The sequence below is a fragment of the Protomyctophum bolini genome (assembly GCF_963924005.1).
Source record: "Protomyctophum bolini genome assembly, chromosome: 12".
Classification (NCBI taxonomy): domain Eukaryota; kingdom Metazoa; phylum Chordata; class Actinopteri; order Myctophiformes; family Myctophidae; genus Protomyctophum; species Protomyctophum bolini.
Genome location: NC_137873.1, coordinates 17,639,148 through 17,655,282, shown reverse-complemented (window position 1 = coordinate 17,655,282; position 16,135 = coordinate 17,639,148). Strand labels below are relative to the sequence as shown.

At 41.1% G+C, this 16,135-nt stretch overlaps 1 protein-coding gene across 1 annotated transcript; it reads left to right on the top strand.

Annotated features, from left to right (window-relative positions):
* Nucleotides 1-70: 70 nt before the first annotated feature.
* Nucleotides 71-12,054, top strand: saga (S-antigen; retina and pineal gland (arrestin) a; the record flags this gene model as incomplete). Its single annotated transcript, XM_080778928.1, has 14 exons — nucleotides 71-119; nucleotides 346-390; nucleotides 2,272-2,471; nucleotides 4,539-4,598; nucleotides 5,157-5,224; nucleotides 5,367-5,484; nucleotides 6,328-6,412; nucleotides 6,739-6,811; nucleotides 7,403-7,540; nucleotides 8,018-8,095; nucleotides 8,527-8,547; nucleotides 10,271-10,323; nucleotides 10,915-10,924; nucleotides 11,934-12,054. The coding sequence occupies 14 exons, from the start codon at nucleotides 71-73 to the stop codon at nucleotides 12,052-12,054; spliced, it is 1,119 nt and encodes a 372-aa protein (XP_080635054.1).
* Between the last annotated feature and the right edge of the window lie 4,081 nt (nucleotides 12,055-16,135).

The window sequence follows — 16,135 nt, the reverse complement described above, 5'->3', positions numbered from 1 at the left end:
TGTGTGTTTGACTGTTTGTATATCACTGTATGCTGAGCTATTGTTTTTACTCTTTCAGGTTGGAGTCTACATGGGGGGAAGAGACTTTGTTGACCATGTGACTCATGTGGACCCAGTTCGTGAGTAAATTAAATTAAGAATACATACAACATAATTGTTTTGAAAAATATATTGAAAAATATATGCTCTTAATTAGCCTACAAAATGGTGATGTTTCGCCTCACATCTGATGGAGACAGAGATAAGACACAGACTACACAGATGGATCACACACAGGTATCACAATGTTGGCAATCAGCATACAGATTGATTGCAGTGATAACCTGTACCTCTCCTCACCACTAGATGGCGTCGTCGTGGTTGACGCTAAAGCACTGAAGGGAAGAAAAGGTCAGTAGGTCACGACCCCTGCGATTTAGCAGAGAGAACAAAAGATACTGTATACTTTTGATACTTCTCATTGCATTGCCTATACTATTTGTATTGATGGATTGATGGATTGATGGATTGATGGATGGATGGATGGATGGATGGATGGATTCATTCATTCATTCATTGATGCATTGTTTGATATGGAATGCTTTTTAACAATATTGTTAAAAGTACACTACAGTCAAAAGTTATGGTAATGTTATAAACCTAAAAGCCCCAGCTATGGTTGCTTGTTTGCATTGTGGCCTGTATTGTACTCAATTGATCAGCAATACAATACAATACAATACAATACAATACAATACAATACAATACAATACAAGTAGCAGCAAATGTACAGGTAGCCAGGAGGGTGTTCAAATGCATTTAAGGTGATCCATTCTTTTCGGTTAGTGTCGAGTTTTGTCAGGGAGTCGATATGTTTAATGGCTTTGGTAAGGTATTCTAATTTTGGCAGCAAAATAGAATGCATTTTGCCCAATATATTATTGTGGGAACGAGGTCAGATGAGCTCCCTGGTGTTATGCCCATGGGCAACACTCACTCTAGAGAGCAATGTTGTTTCTCCAAAAATCGAGACTCAGGCGACCCATGTTTATTTTTATTTTTCCTACATAAATACATTAAAGGTGATATAGGCAAGTTTCCAGTGTTTGTACACAGAATTGATCGAGTGTTTCCAAACAAATTAAAATCTAGCTCCACCCCCCTCCCCCCGTCATTCTATTGGCTGAGCCAGGTCACTTCAGGCTATGGGGTTGTTGTTGCTGCTGGGAGGGACGCTATGGATATTGCGCTCGTATGGCTAAATATGACATTAAAAAATTATGAATTTCTATCGATATCATAGTTACAACAATGACATTGAGTTGACATGTTTTTTTAAGGGTAACTGTAGCGTAATCACAATATCACAAGACTGACACGACGAGTCCCGCAAATGAGGAAGTAGGAAGTAGTGGAGCAGACTCACTGGCTCTCAATTCAATTATCTTTCATTTGTAATCGTGCATATAAAACATATTGCCCCTCAAATGCCCCAGCCACTACAGCATCGTTCATGTGAACTACTTTGTCCACGGTTATTCATCGCTATGATGATCAGCGACGGCTTGTCACCGTTGGCGAGCACGGGTTGAATGCAAGCTTCAAGCCGGCCGGACCACCAAACCATGCGCTATACATAGCGATTCTCATAATTTCAACAGGCTTACATATTACATCATAAACATACTATTTCACATGAACAATGGTGAAACTAAGATATGGGGATAATATTATACTTGCAAATTGCAAGTATAATATTATCCCCATATCTTAGTTTCACCAATGCGATTTCATTGCAAGTTGCAATGAAATCGCATTGCGTTTTCATTATAATACTGCTGGGTCGAACACACAGTCACAGCCTCGCGCTGCAATTGGCTAAGACTCCGCGTCACCCCCCACACAGACCCTCCTCCCAACACGACGCTTCCGTCCCGCGACATAAACAACAGTGGATATAAACAGATACAAACACATAGAGGGAGACAAAGGGAGAGTGTATGTCTACAGGGCAGCAGCTCAGCATCAAAATATAGGGGAAGATAGAGGGAATAAGGCCACAAATATAGATAGATAAATATGTTGATTCACCTTTAAGAAAACATTTTTTTTGAAGTTGTGGAAATTGCAGATCTCACTATAGTTTGGGTCCCGGCAAACGTTTACTTTCTCTTTTGGGTCTTGAGCTAAAAAGTTTGTGAACCATTATGTCGAGGGAGAAGTAGTTTGACAGGTAGGCCTATATGAGCAGTGAGAGAACTGATCCTCTGGTGTCTCTTTGCTGCCATCTAGCGTGGGTCAAGATTACCTGCACTTTCAAGTACGGCAAGGAAGATGAGCAGGTGATGGGCATCGCCTTCCGCAGGGAGCTGTACGTGGTCAACCGGCAGGTGTATCCGCCGCTATTGGACAGAGAACAAAGCATCCACACCCCATTGCAGCGAAAGCTGGTCGACAAGCTGGGAAAAACCGCTTACGGCTTCTTCTTTGAGGTGAGAGCCAGTGATATTGATTGATTGACATTTGTATTTCACAGTAGGCCTATGCAGAATGGGACATAGGCCTACATTTCAAACGAAAGCATTCAGTCAGTACAAAGTCAGTACAAAAACAATTACTTCATGGACGAACCATGATTAAGCACTAACACTTGTTTACAACAGGGACAGGGTCCACCATGTATACATTAAGGAAGTATTTTGACAGGTATACATGAGTATTTTGGCCGATTGCTGGGTGAAGACCACTCCCCCCCTCTAGTGGTGTAAACTGCCAAGCACTTCCGGCCTACCTGTCAAAATAGCTAGCATGGTTTTGTCCTCGGCTTTGGGTTCTTGGAAACGCCCCACCAGCCACTGCGTTAGTTTGACTGAGGTTAGGTTTAGATATAGTTTTACTGAGGTTAAGGTTAGGGTTAGGGTTCGGTTTAGGAGCTTCGCGCCTGAACAGTCTCTTTCCTTTTTATACTCTATGATATCAACGAAGTCCAAGGCCCAATCCCCAATCCACTCCCTTGCTGACTCAATGAGCCCTCATTGACTTAGTTGCGCGTTCATGTGAAGTCTGCGAGGGCTTGAGTGATGTCCCATTTGAAACCAGTAAGTCAGTGAGGGCTCAGCCCCGCCCCTTTATGTGCCCTTTGCCAAAGTCAGCATCGATGCTGACTTTGGCAAAGAAATTACTCACAGTTCATAGCGTTACCAGGGGAATGAGGGGGATCCTCCGAACGTCAATCTTGTATGCAAATTAGTTATGTATCGTGGTTAGAATGTCAACAAACACAATAGTGCTTTCTCACTGTTCTCAAAAGGAGACGGAATGGAAGGATAGGCTATATATCTAATAACAATAATAATAATAAGGGAAACCTAATGAGCGTTGGTAGTGCTGTTGCCTCACAGCTAGAAGGTCCTGGGTTCGATTCCCGCTGGGGACACTGTGGGCACTGGCGGCGTGCTCCCTCCTCCACGTCATCAGTGCCCATACCCGAGGCGGGGGTTGGCGATAGGGCCTTTCTGTGTGGAGTTTGCATGTTCTCCCCGTGTCCCCTATAGGGATACCCTCACAACCCTCCTCATTCGACCACGTCTATCCACGGTAACGGGACATCTTTGCGCTGCGTAAAATATGCCTTCTCCGTCTCCAACTGTGTTCAGCTCCTCACCCGCCACATTGTTTGCTTCATTTCCTTTATTTACTGCGGATTGCATTCACACCTGCACCGAATCGTAATCAAGTGCGATTGGAAGCGAAGCGAAACCCCCGTTTTTGCTCGGAGTATATGCGGTTTTTTGATACGCATTACGATTGAGCCTTCACACCTGCCAAACGAAGTGCACTTTCTGAAAATGCACAGCAGGATTCGTTTTAATCGCAGCAAAGCTCTCTGGTATGAATGTGACATTACAGCTGACGTCATTAAAGTCAATGAGGGTCCAGGGCTCAGGGCTTGAGGGAGGCAATTGGGATTGGGCCTCAAGAGGTCCACAAACCACATTCAACCCAGATCTGGCTCAAACAATTGAAGGGGTTAAACTCATTTCGCTTCTATGGCACTAAAATGTGGCACGCCCTACCAACAGCCGTTACAAAATGTGAATCCCTATAGAATCCCTATAGACCCACCCCCTATATTTGTCTACTGTAGCCTACATATTTTCCCTTATTTTCCAACTGTGTATATTATGATGATTTTCTTTTTGCATAGACATATTATACTGTAGGCTATTTGTATGTCTTTAATTGTTCGGATTAATTGAAAATGGAGGACCTTTATGTAAACAAGTCTTAGTGCTTTTTCTGGTTTTATCCTCTTAGCAGGTAAGTTTTGTATTGACCTGTGCCTTTCCTTGGACTGTACCCATTCTGAAGTTTTCAATCAATCAATCAATCAATCAATCAATCAATCAATCATCAATGTGAAGGCGGAAGTGACAAACTGCCTATAGCACATGCCCCTGCCCTAGTATCCCCCTTCACGTCCAGTGTCCATACTGTACACATACAGTAAAAAACAAGTATTGTATTCTTTATAAGACATGGTTTCTTTTTCAATTCAGCTCCCAGACAACCTGCCTTGCTCAGTGGGTCTCCAGCCTGGACCAAATGATAAGGGCAAGGTAAGACTCCTCTGGCTGAGGAATCCATCTTACAACCTTTAAAAAGATCCCTGGCTAATAAGACAAATATGTCTTAAAACATTATACTTGCCCTCTATAACTTTAAATTACAGAATAATAACACCATAAATATTTTATTTCTTTCACTCAATAGTGACTGCACCCGTCGCAAGTTGATGATGTCATATGCCCATGTGTGGTCTAGCCCTATGGAATTATGGAATGCTAATAAAAAACAACGTAATACTTCCTAAAGTTAATATGAACATCAAAGCAATATTTAAAATATTTTTTATTAGCACGTGCATTCCATAATTCCATAGAGCTGGACCACACATGAACATACTGTATGACATCATCAACTTGCCCTTCCTGCCCTATTGAGTGAAAGATTAATGAAAGAAATAAAATATTTAAGGTGTTTTTTTTTTAGTAATAGAGGGCAATTATAATGTTTTAAAACATATTTGTCGTATTAGCCAGGGATCCAGGGTTGCAAATGTAGCCTATATATATATATATATATATATACACTGTATATGTGTCATGTGTCTGCAGCAATGTGCCGTGGAGTTTGAGATCAGAGCTTTTGCTGCTGAGAATACAATTGAAAAAGTACGCAGACGGTGAGTAGGATATAATTGTCTTCTCACATTAAACACAGCATTACTAGTATTTGCTTGATGTCAACATAAAGGTTACAGAATGTCGGTGGATGGATGACATGACCATTTTGAGGAGCTTATAATTCATGTTTCTGTCCGTCAGGAGCACAGTCAAAGTTGTCATCCGAAAGATCCAATATGCCCCGGAGATTGAGGGTCCGGCGCCCTCTCTGGAGAACACCAAGATCCAAGTGACCCTTCTGGCCAGCCTGGACAAGCAGGTAGGATATCATGCCATCTCAGGCACAGACAGAAAAGTAGGCGCCTCTTCCGGCTCTGGAGCGTTTGCTCTCAAGTGAGGGCAAGCTTCCTTGGTTGGTGCTTCACACAATATGCGAGAGGCAACAGTCTGGCAACGCGAGACTAGTGCTTCACAGAAGCTTCCGTGTGCGTCACAGAGCGGACGTTCGGGTCTGACAAGTCCCAGAAAAGACGAGTTGTGATTGGCCAGTAGTCATTTGAGTGGCAGCGTGGCCTAGCGTGCCTTTTACACTTCCGCCCTCACAGCGACACATGTCGCTCCAATGAACTGCAGCGACCAATGAGTCATCTATTTGTGAGGGGCTCCTACACAGGTTTAATGTTTGTTTTTAGTTCAAAGTTTGTTTTAAAAACGCCATTGACAATGAAGGGAAATTTTACGTCATATTGTCCCTCATTACGTCATACTGTCCCTCATTACGTCATACTGTCTCGTTAATGGCATTTAATGTTTGTGTTGGCACCGCTTGTTTTACATCACCATTATCACCTAATCAACACGAGTTAGACTTTAATGTATTACCGCCCATCACTTCACACTGGTGTGATCTATGAGCATTGGGCGTAGGTATTTTCTATCAATTACACACCCCATGAAGTCTTGAATAGATACTTTTTACCAGCTGCTATGAAATAGCAAGCTGAGTCTATCATCGATGTGCAATTTGAGGTCCGGGCTAGGCTAGGCTAAACTTCCGCTCGCTCGAGCCATTGAGTTATAATTGTACTTCTGGCAGTCTTCCGGGTGCTTCAAAATGCCACTGAGCCACTGAAATGAATTAAAAGAAAAATCCTTTTTCCAGACCTACTACCATGGCGAGACAATGACTGTGCATGTGAACGTCAAAAACGACTCCGGAAAGGCCGTGAAGAACATCATAATAACTGGTGAGGACACAGTTCTCCAGGTACTCTGGTACTACTCTGGTTATAACTCTGGTTCTAGTAGTACCCTTAGTACGGCTGCTGGCTGCTTGGTTTGAAATAAATTCAGTAAATTAATTGTAAATGCAGCTGTCTAATGAGTGTCAAATTACACACCTGAGATGGCAGATTAATGCAATTAACCACATGAACCATATATTTTGTTGACCGCAGTCTGCCAGGGCTCTATATGCATAGGGAAAGGGACGCTCATGTGGTTAGCGAACTGTTCTCAGACTCACATTTCATCTTTGTCTGTCCACCTGTCCCCCATCTCCTGTCTCTCCAAGTGGACCAGGTGGCCACTGTGGTGTTGTACACCAATGACAGCTACGCCAAATGTGTCGCCATCGAGGATACTGGGTAATGGTTTGCGACATTTTCATCTTCATCTTGTACACTTTTGTTGGTGACAGTTATGCTTGTAACGGAGGGCCATGCAGGTATTCCAGCGGTTCCCAAACCTTTTTGGCCATGCACCCCCTGTTAACTCCCGACCTAGCTGACACACCGCCCCACATGGAAATATAAATTGCATAAGCTTATAGATATATTAGCTATATATATATATATATATATATATATATATATACACAGTATATATACTGTGTATATATATATATATATATATATATATACACAGTATATATACACAGTATATATATATACACACACACACACACACACACACACACACACACACACACACACACACACACACACACAGTCACACACACACACACACACACACACACACACACACACACATATATGCAGTATGCACACATACTTCAATTAGTTTTGGACATGAGGTTTCCACCCATGCACAGCAACAATATGTGTACATAACTAGATGTAGTGTTTCCCATTGGGATTCTAAAACTAAGATTCTCATGTTTACCTACCCTACATGGTAATGAAAGGGTTTCTGATTGTGGATTCCTATTGGTTCAGAGAGACGGTGGCCACAGGAGAAAGCCTGGAGAAGGACTTCACCATCCTTGCGTTATTGGCCTACAACTCTGAGAGGCGGGGCATAGCGCTCGATGGACAGCTGAAGCACGAAGACACCAACCTGGCTTCATCCAGTATGTGAGTATATAATTATGCTGTCCCCAGTCCCCACAAAGAAACATAAAAACAGTAGAGTACATTACATTACACAGGGAGAGTGTATAATCTCTGAGCACTCTATACATGTAAGGCCAGTTATGGATTAGTGGAGATAACACAGTTATTGTCAAAATCTTAAACCATTATCTCATTATTATTTGAGCATAGAAATGTTGGATGATAAGCAATATTACATTAAAAGGGAAAGTTCACCCCCAAAATGCCTTTTTTTCTATCGATTACTCATCCCATGGAGACTTGAATTCATGGATATTGTTTTGTTTTTGTCGCATTCCTAAGCCAATAATTTGATGACCAGCAGTGGTTCCCGATGGAGACACAAATAATCTCCTTTGTGTCTCCATAGGGAACCACTGCCGGTGTGTTTTCTTATCTATGTATACTATGTGTGTCAGTCAGTATACAGGTACAGTATGTATTGTTTGTGTGTTCCAGTATAAAGGCGGGTGTAGAAAAGGAAGTGCTGGGACTCATGGTTTCATACAATCTGGGAGTCAAACTTGTTGTGGGAGGGTAAGTTGTGTGTGTGTGTGTGTGTGTGTGTGTGTGTGTGTGTGTGTGTGTGTGTGTGTGTGTGTGTGTGTGTGTGTGTGTGTGTGTGTGTGTGTGTGTGTGTGTGTGTGTGTGTGTGTGTGTGTGTGTGTGTGTGTGTGTGTGTGTGTGTGTGTGTGTGTGTGTGTGTGTGTGTGTGTGTGTGTGTGTGTGTGTGTGTGTGTGTGTGTGTGTGTGTGTGTGTGTGTCTTTTAAGACCAAACCACACCAAAGGGTTGGGTTGGGACAAAACGGTTTTAAATGTAGACCACACCAATGCAACTCAATGAATTGCATTGGCGTGGTTTACCTTAAAAAACGTTTTGTCCCAACCCGACCCTTTGGTGTGGTTTGGGCTTTACACTGTAATCCTAATCTTTCTGTTCCTAACGGTCATCCTAATCTCTTCACAGGCTGATGGGAATGGGAGCCAGGTAGGGCTCATCCATGTCATACATCTATGATTACATATACATACATAACTGTATAGTGTATTTTGTTTATTATTTGTTGTTTGTATTTGCTTGTTTGTGATCGTTGCTGTCGGGCAGAAACCAGCAATCTCCAGTGCTTTGTGTGTGGGTTTTACTTTTACAAATATTGAACCAATTAATAATGATTAAAAAGCACTTCTGGCTAAACATCCTAACTCCAATTGGAGTGGTTGTCGTCCAACTTGTGGAGTTAGGTTGTTGTTGTTGTGCATCATTGATTAATTAGAATGACACAGACAGGAAAAAAAAAATTCTTCACATTTATGGTCATAATTCCAGTTACCATAGAAAATTTAATGAGACATTGTTGTTTTGGTCAAAAAGCATGTTTTCTGAAAAGTTAGTATTTTGCAGCTGGTTTCTGTCTGACAATAGAGATATGTACAGTATCTGCATGAGAACATAAAACTACTGCTAATTTAGGGCTCTATTTTCGTCCATGCTAAACCCCTTATCCCTAAACTACTTTTTTACTATTTTGAAAAACAAATTTGAATATTTAAAGTAGACAATCTACAATCTCACAACGTGCTGATGTAGACTGGCCATTTTAACTATTCAAACATGTATTTCAAAATAGTAAAAGAAAAGGCAAAGTAGTTACAGGTGTAGGGAAACGGAAATGGTGGGCCTTTTATTTTGAAGTTTCAGCTTGAAACGCTGGCTCGGAAGTTTCTGAACCAATCAGAGCGTCACATCCCTCCAGGCTATGGGAGAGGAAGTCTCTCACGTGCATGTCTTTTGTAAGCAAAGCCAGGGGATTATTTCTAACCTATACACATCCTATAGGCTATACATATTTTAGCGTGTTGATTACGTTTAAAACGAGTAATACACTGTCTGGATGGCATTTTGAATGAGATTAAAAACGGAGTAGTTCTTTAATCAAAACCAGCTGTGAAGCATGGGAATCAAACTGGTGAGCTTCATTTTTATTGGCTTTTATTGATGTGTAGATCTCTACACGTCATCACGCAGCACGTTTTCGTTTTCAGGAAGTAATTAAAAAAATATTTTATGGACTTTTGATATAAAAACACAAAAATTTGAATTTGCCCAATTTTTGGCATCCATTGTTTGGTATTGTTACGATTCAATGTTCTACGTATTGGACCCTCGTCTGGTTCTGGTGTGTGACGACCCGGTTGACAGTTCCATGGTTCGGCGGCGGACAGACAGACAGGCTAGCCCGGGAGAAGAGATTAACATGACACGGAGACATGGTCACATTAAAACGTTCACAAGATTTTATTACTCATGCAGCAGCATATATAGCGTGGATACTTCATGTCCTAATGACGTCATAGACTAGACATCACAAATCACTGCCTGCAGAACGCGGCCTTCAGCGTGCCCTAACACAGCCCTAAAGTATGTTACAGTTCAGACAGTACATACATATAAGTACATTGCCTATTCACGTACCAGTACCAATTCTCAGTACACAACTGTTGTATATCACAACAGGTATATGCCCATATAATGACCACGGATAATCGGATATGGTCTAAAAGTATTTTTCATTTCACTACACCTTTAATTAAGGGGTTTAGTTAGCATGGACAAAAATAGAGCCCTTAGTTCCTTTGCATTGCTATTTCACTCTGTGTGCGTGTGAAGGGACCTTTGACCTTATTCTTCATTCTTTATTGGTTTGTTCCAGTGAAGTTTGTGTGGAGCTTCCATTTAGATTGATGCACCCAAAACCAGTCGAAGGTACTTGCTGCTTGTTATATATGCTCTCTTTTTGCAGGCTAAACACCAATACTTTCATATTTGTAGCTGATTTTATTGTGAAATATGTCATTGTTGTCAGCCAACAGTGTTGACAAATACACTTACCGCCCGGTAAAAAATAACAGCTTAAGCAGAATTGAGATTGGGATAAATTAAGAACATTAACTTGATGATGTTCACATGTGTTGTTCCACATGATTTTTGGAATCACACACAGTAAAGTAAAACTAAATACTGTACATGGCAGCTTTAGGTGGACAGTATAGCTCATAGCTGCTATAGTTCTTGCTCAAATGTTAATCTGGATATTCCTTCACAAGAATTGAGATCACGACTTTTTTCCCTATTATTTTTATTATTATTTATCAAACAAAGAGTAAGAGTAACAATATTAATTAGACAGCTGCTGCACGATTCTTCACAACATGATATTGCATAGGTGTCTGAATCTAGATCTCAATCTTGTTTCGATTAATTGTGCAGCATAGTAGCTCAGCAGGCAGAGCTGTCTGTCAAACTATATATAACTCACATTTCTTTCTTGTATCTATTTCTCTACCGCCTCTGCAGAGAAAGAGAGGTAAGACTGTGTCATTCTGCCTGTTCATCTATACCTGACAGGAACACATTATCTATTCCACCAGATCCCTGACGACGAGGTTATAGGTTTAGGCATACTTTCACTGAGGTTAGGTTTCTGTGTTAAGGACTTTTAGGGTAAAGAGATTTAGACATAGTTGCATAAACGATAACTGTCAATCACAGCAACTTTTCTCCCCCCCTCAAACTGTCTGCTTCAACTTTACTTCAACTTCAACTATTTTTCCCTTCGGAAACGTATTTTGTGCAGTGGTATTGTGCAAGAAATCACAATACATACATACACAGTTACTACTGCTAAAGCAGCTAACTCCTCCACCTCTCCCCTTCTCATGCAAGTAGTTGACAATATATAAAGAGGCATATACAGTATATACATGAGGCCGTTTTGCAGTGTTTTAGAAAATATACAGTTTTCTTCCTGAAAATGTAATATTTTATTATATTTACTGAAAAGTTTACATTTTGGATTCGGCCCGACACCAGAGATATAGGTAGTACTTACAGTAATGCAGTAAGGTATTATTTACCTGACAGGGGCATGCACTATATTAATCCTGGGTTATTTGTAGGACCATGAAGGACATGAGAATTGTGTTCTCAGAATGTCTTGAATTCTGTCTCTTCTTTTGTCCCACATCTTTCATTACTTTAGTTTGTATCTGACATTGTCCCCTTATAACAGGTTACCCTCTAGCTATTTCTTTACCGTGTACCCTTTCATTCTTGTATAGATGAATACTAGAATCTCTTGTATTTCTTCTTTTTTTTTTTTGCTTTTACAATCGTCTCGCTCGTGTCACTTGGTGTCCACCTGCCTATCTTAATGTCCACCTGTCTCTCTGTCGCTCTGTCTCTCTGTCCGTCTGTCCATCCACCTGTTGTCTGTCTGTCTGTCTATGTCTGTCTGTCTGTCTGTCTGTCTGTGTGCGTGCATTCGTGCGTGCGTGCATCTGTGTGTTCGCCTGTGCGTTCATCTATGTGTGTAGTGGGAAGGAGGTGGTGTTTGAGGATTTCCAACGCAACGCCGTGAAGGGGATGACTAATGACCCTGAGGATGATGAAGGAAATACGTCCGGGGGTGAAGACATTGCGCCCAAAGAGGGGTAGTAAAGTAAAGAAAGACGCATCACACAACAGCAGTTTTTCATTGTTCCTTTACCTCACAGGAATCAAGGGCCACAACAAAAATATCTAAAATGTGTAATCTGGGTAAATATGTAATTTGAGCAAGGCTATACAGTAAATATTTTATCTGAACATGATGTAAAACTGTAATGTGTGTTTTTGGTTGATGTCATCATTGTCACTTTTCAACAAGATTGAGTACCTCAACCTAACAGTTCACAGTAACTGTGAATACTGTGAGTGCTGCGTGCATGTAGACGTACCTAATGACACTTAGGTGTCCAAGTCACCTCAACGTAAACCCAAAGAAGTTGGTGGGAGAGTATTTGAGAAGCAATGAGAGTTTCTGTGTGTGATTGTTCAATTTAACTAGTGAGGATAGTAATCGGTGAAGATGGGGCAGGTTTTTTTTCCCCGTAATCGCCAGCTCCATTGTTCAGACCACATGGAAATCCATTACGTAGTCCTAATAGGTAAAGCTCTGCTTATTTATTTCTATAACTACAATAGTGTTACATTGGCTCACATGCCAGTGCCATCTACATCTTCCTAATCTCTAATCCTGTTGTTATTGGGAGACTGTAGACAGGGGTGCGGCTCCTCAGCTGCAGCCCTTTAGTAATCGGGTGGAGCCCTATTTAAGCTCTGCTCTGCATGCACTTCAGTGTTTGTCAGATCCTCAAGTAACATGCTGTGTTTCTCTTGCTCCGTATTTGAGAAGCAATGAGAGTTTCTGTGTCTGATTGTTCAATTTAACTAGTGAGGATAGTAATAGGTGAAGATGGGGCAGGGTTTTTTTTCCCGTAATCGCCAGCTCCATTGTTCAGACCACATTCATTACGTAGGCCTAATAGGTAAAGCTCTGCTTATTTATTTCTATAACTACAATAGAATATCATTAGTGAATATTTTATTAATCAGCAATTGTATCCAGTCAGAAGAGAGAACATCACATTTTTATAATGTTACAGGCCACCGAGTGGCACGCTACGAGCCTGTAGGTCTGCTATTTTTGAAAAGTCGTGAAAAAGGGGCCGCAAATCTTTGAATATATATTTCAGAGCGAACATTTTTAACTAAAATATTGGCTTCTGGGGGGGGGGGGGGTGTCCCTGGAACTACATAGTTTGAGATGGGGGTCCGTGACCCAATAGAGATAATTCTGGGGGTCCTTGACATGAAAAAAGTTGAGCACCACTGACATAGAATTCTTTTTAGGATTTAGAAGCCTTTTTTTATCGACCTCAGTCCAAAATGGGTTAACATCTCTTTGATTTTGATTATTTTTTATTTAGATTTTCGAATGTGGTGCATCCTAAATGACATAGGCTACAAGACACTTGGTTACATTTGTTATTGAGTAGTGGTGCTGTTGATATCATTGTAATATTAATGTATGTTGTATGTATTTAAACACACTAGACCTGCATTGGATTTCAATTTGTTGCTGAAATACTGAATGTGTTTTTGTGTAAATTACATTAAAGGCACATGTCTCCAATAATGTGTGTGCAATTAAAATGGCAGATCGTGCTACGAATCCAAAGAACAAAATTACACAGAATTAAATGGCAGTTTTCAGGAGTAGTTGATGTTAAAATGAAATGAAATTTATATTTTTAGACAGAATTCATAAATTCAAGTATATAAGGGCTGAGGATGTAATGCCTGTTAAACAAATCTATTTGGCCTTCAAGTGCATTTGTGTGTGGCTGTGCATGCTGTTTTGTGTGCACACACTTGATCATATAGGACTATAGCGGTCATGCAAAGGAACGACACAACACCTCTCAGTCTCAGCTCTGCAGCTTCTACCTTCTGTTTGTCTCTACATCCACCTTCCACAAAACCAAACAGAACCCAAACATCCCGTCCTTCAGGCATATAAGCCTACAATGCAACAGGGAAATGACGTCAACATCCCTAAGCCCCACACTGTCAGCCAATCCAGCCTGAGTCAGATCTGTGCCACAAATCTGATTCAAGTCTGATTTCAGGATATCTGTCTCAGTCTGAACACAGTAACCTGATCTAAATTGGATTCCATGGGACTAGTTTGTGTTTAGACTTATTTAAACAAATCAGATTGAGATCTGATCTGGTCAATTGCAAATGCACCGTGAACGGTCGGGCCAAAAGATCAGATTTGAGAAATAAATCAGACTTTTCCCTTTCACACAACCATAATGTCCTCCTGCTCAGACTCCTTCCCTTATCCCATCTCCATCTGTCTGTCCACAGTTTAAAGGGCAATTACACCCAAACTACTGTATACTTTATATGTGTATCAAGTGGTTTCACGGAGGCTACATCAACATTTATATTTTCTGAGTTTATTCCCCTTTGGCATTTCTCTAAGTAAAATCACTTTAATGGGTTCATTCATCAAATACAATCATTTTCTGCAATAATTGCTGTAGACATTATAAGCAAAACATTCTGTTCTGGTTCAAACAAACAAAGCACCACAGTTTACACCTGGGCCAACGGTGAGACCAGAATAAAGAATAAAGAAAAAGAAAAGAAAAAAACCTCCCTGCTTCTGTCACACCATGTTTTATTTTACATCCAAATTCAGGAAAACTTAACGCAGCTCTCCCCTTGGGTCTAAACTGACAGAAGTCTTGATTGTAGCCGGGAAGCCACAGACCCAAAAGCTCAAGGAATAGAGATTAACCTGTGATGTCATGACATACTTTTTTTCTATTCACTTGGTAAATTAAGGTCCACAGAATGACAGGTCTGCTCTGCCGGGAACAAAGGTTATGGCCATTTTTGTATACCACACCATAGACAACCAATAGAAGGCAACATTTTCCAAATGTCATCATACTTTAAGTAGCATGTGACATTTCAAACTAGGAGGTTTTCATGATTCTGAATCCAAGCATTAGTTTTGCAAGAAAAACACTCCTTAATTGGGGGGCGCCCATTGTGGTCCAGGTGCATACACATAGGCTCTGGCCTGACAGCGCGGCGAGTGTTCGAGTCCCGTTCATTGACGACTTTTTCTGCATGTCTCTCCCCTTCTCTCTCCCCTTCTCTCTCCCCTTCTCTCTCTCCCTCTTTCCTGACAGTCTTCACTTGATAATATCAATAAAGGCAAAACACCTTTAAATGTACACAATGTACACAAAAAATTTACTGACGCATTTGTGATGACGGCTATGGCCGTTTTTAGGCCAAGGAGTGTTTTCCAAGGTTGTCTATGGTGCGGTATTTAAGATTTTTTCGGTATACAAAAATGTCCGCATTGTTTCCGGCAGAGCAGACCTGTCATTCTGTGGCTCTTAATGACCAAATGAATAGAACAAACACAAATAAAAAGTATGTCATGACATCACAGGTCCTCTCAAGCCTTGATTTGGTTATTATTGGTTGTTATTGGTGACAGGTTATTGAGACATCAATTGCTGCCAATTCCTTCTTCTTTTTTTTTTTTTTTTCATTATTCTTCCTCGCCACAACATTCGTTGTTAAAGAGATAAATACACTAACTAAGTAGTACAGTATTTGTGAGGTTCATTGTGAAACTGAGAGCTTTTCTCTGAGGATCGAAGGTGCGTCGAGTTCAGACCGATGCATTAGAATCGGTCTGAACTCCTGCTTTGTACATGGACCTGCTTTGGCTAAGAGGATGGCTATCACAAATAAGAGTGGATATAGGTACCAAGCTGGCAATCACAAGCATACATGCATTACAAAAATATTGGGATGTCTAACATAATTATATTTTCTGCATTTCTATTTGTATGTGTGCATATTCAATTAAGTTAATTCATTCATTTCACTCGGTGGCAGTCTGTGGTTGGGCCGTGGTGGACCCATTGCCCATGGGCCCATTCCAGCTGTACACATCCTCTTCTGAATCTGGACCAAAGCCTAACACACTGTCACCGTCACGGACGTCATAGATGTCACTTTGGGCGTCACTGCAGGAGTCGGGGTAAAGCAGGAAACCAGAGAACGTGTTGCTCATTTCCTTGTCCGTGTACATGCCGTTGGAGGCATGGTCCTTCACCTGCAGCCACACCCGGTCATGGTGGTAGAGGTGGAGGGTCAC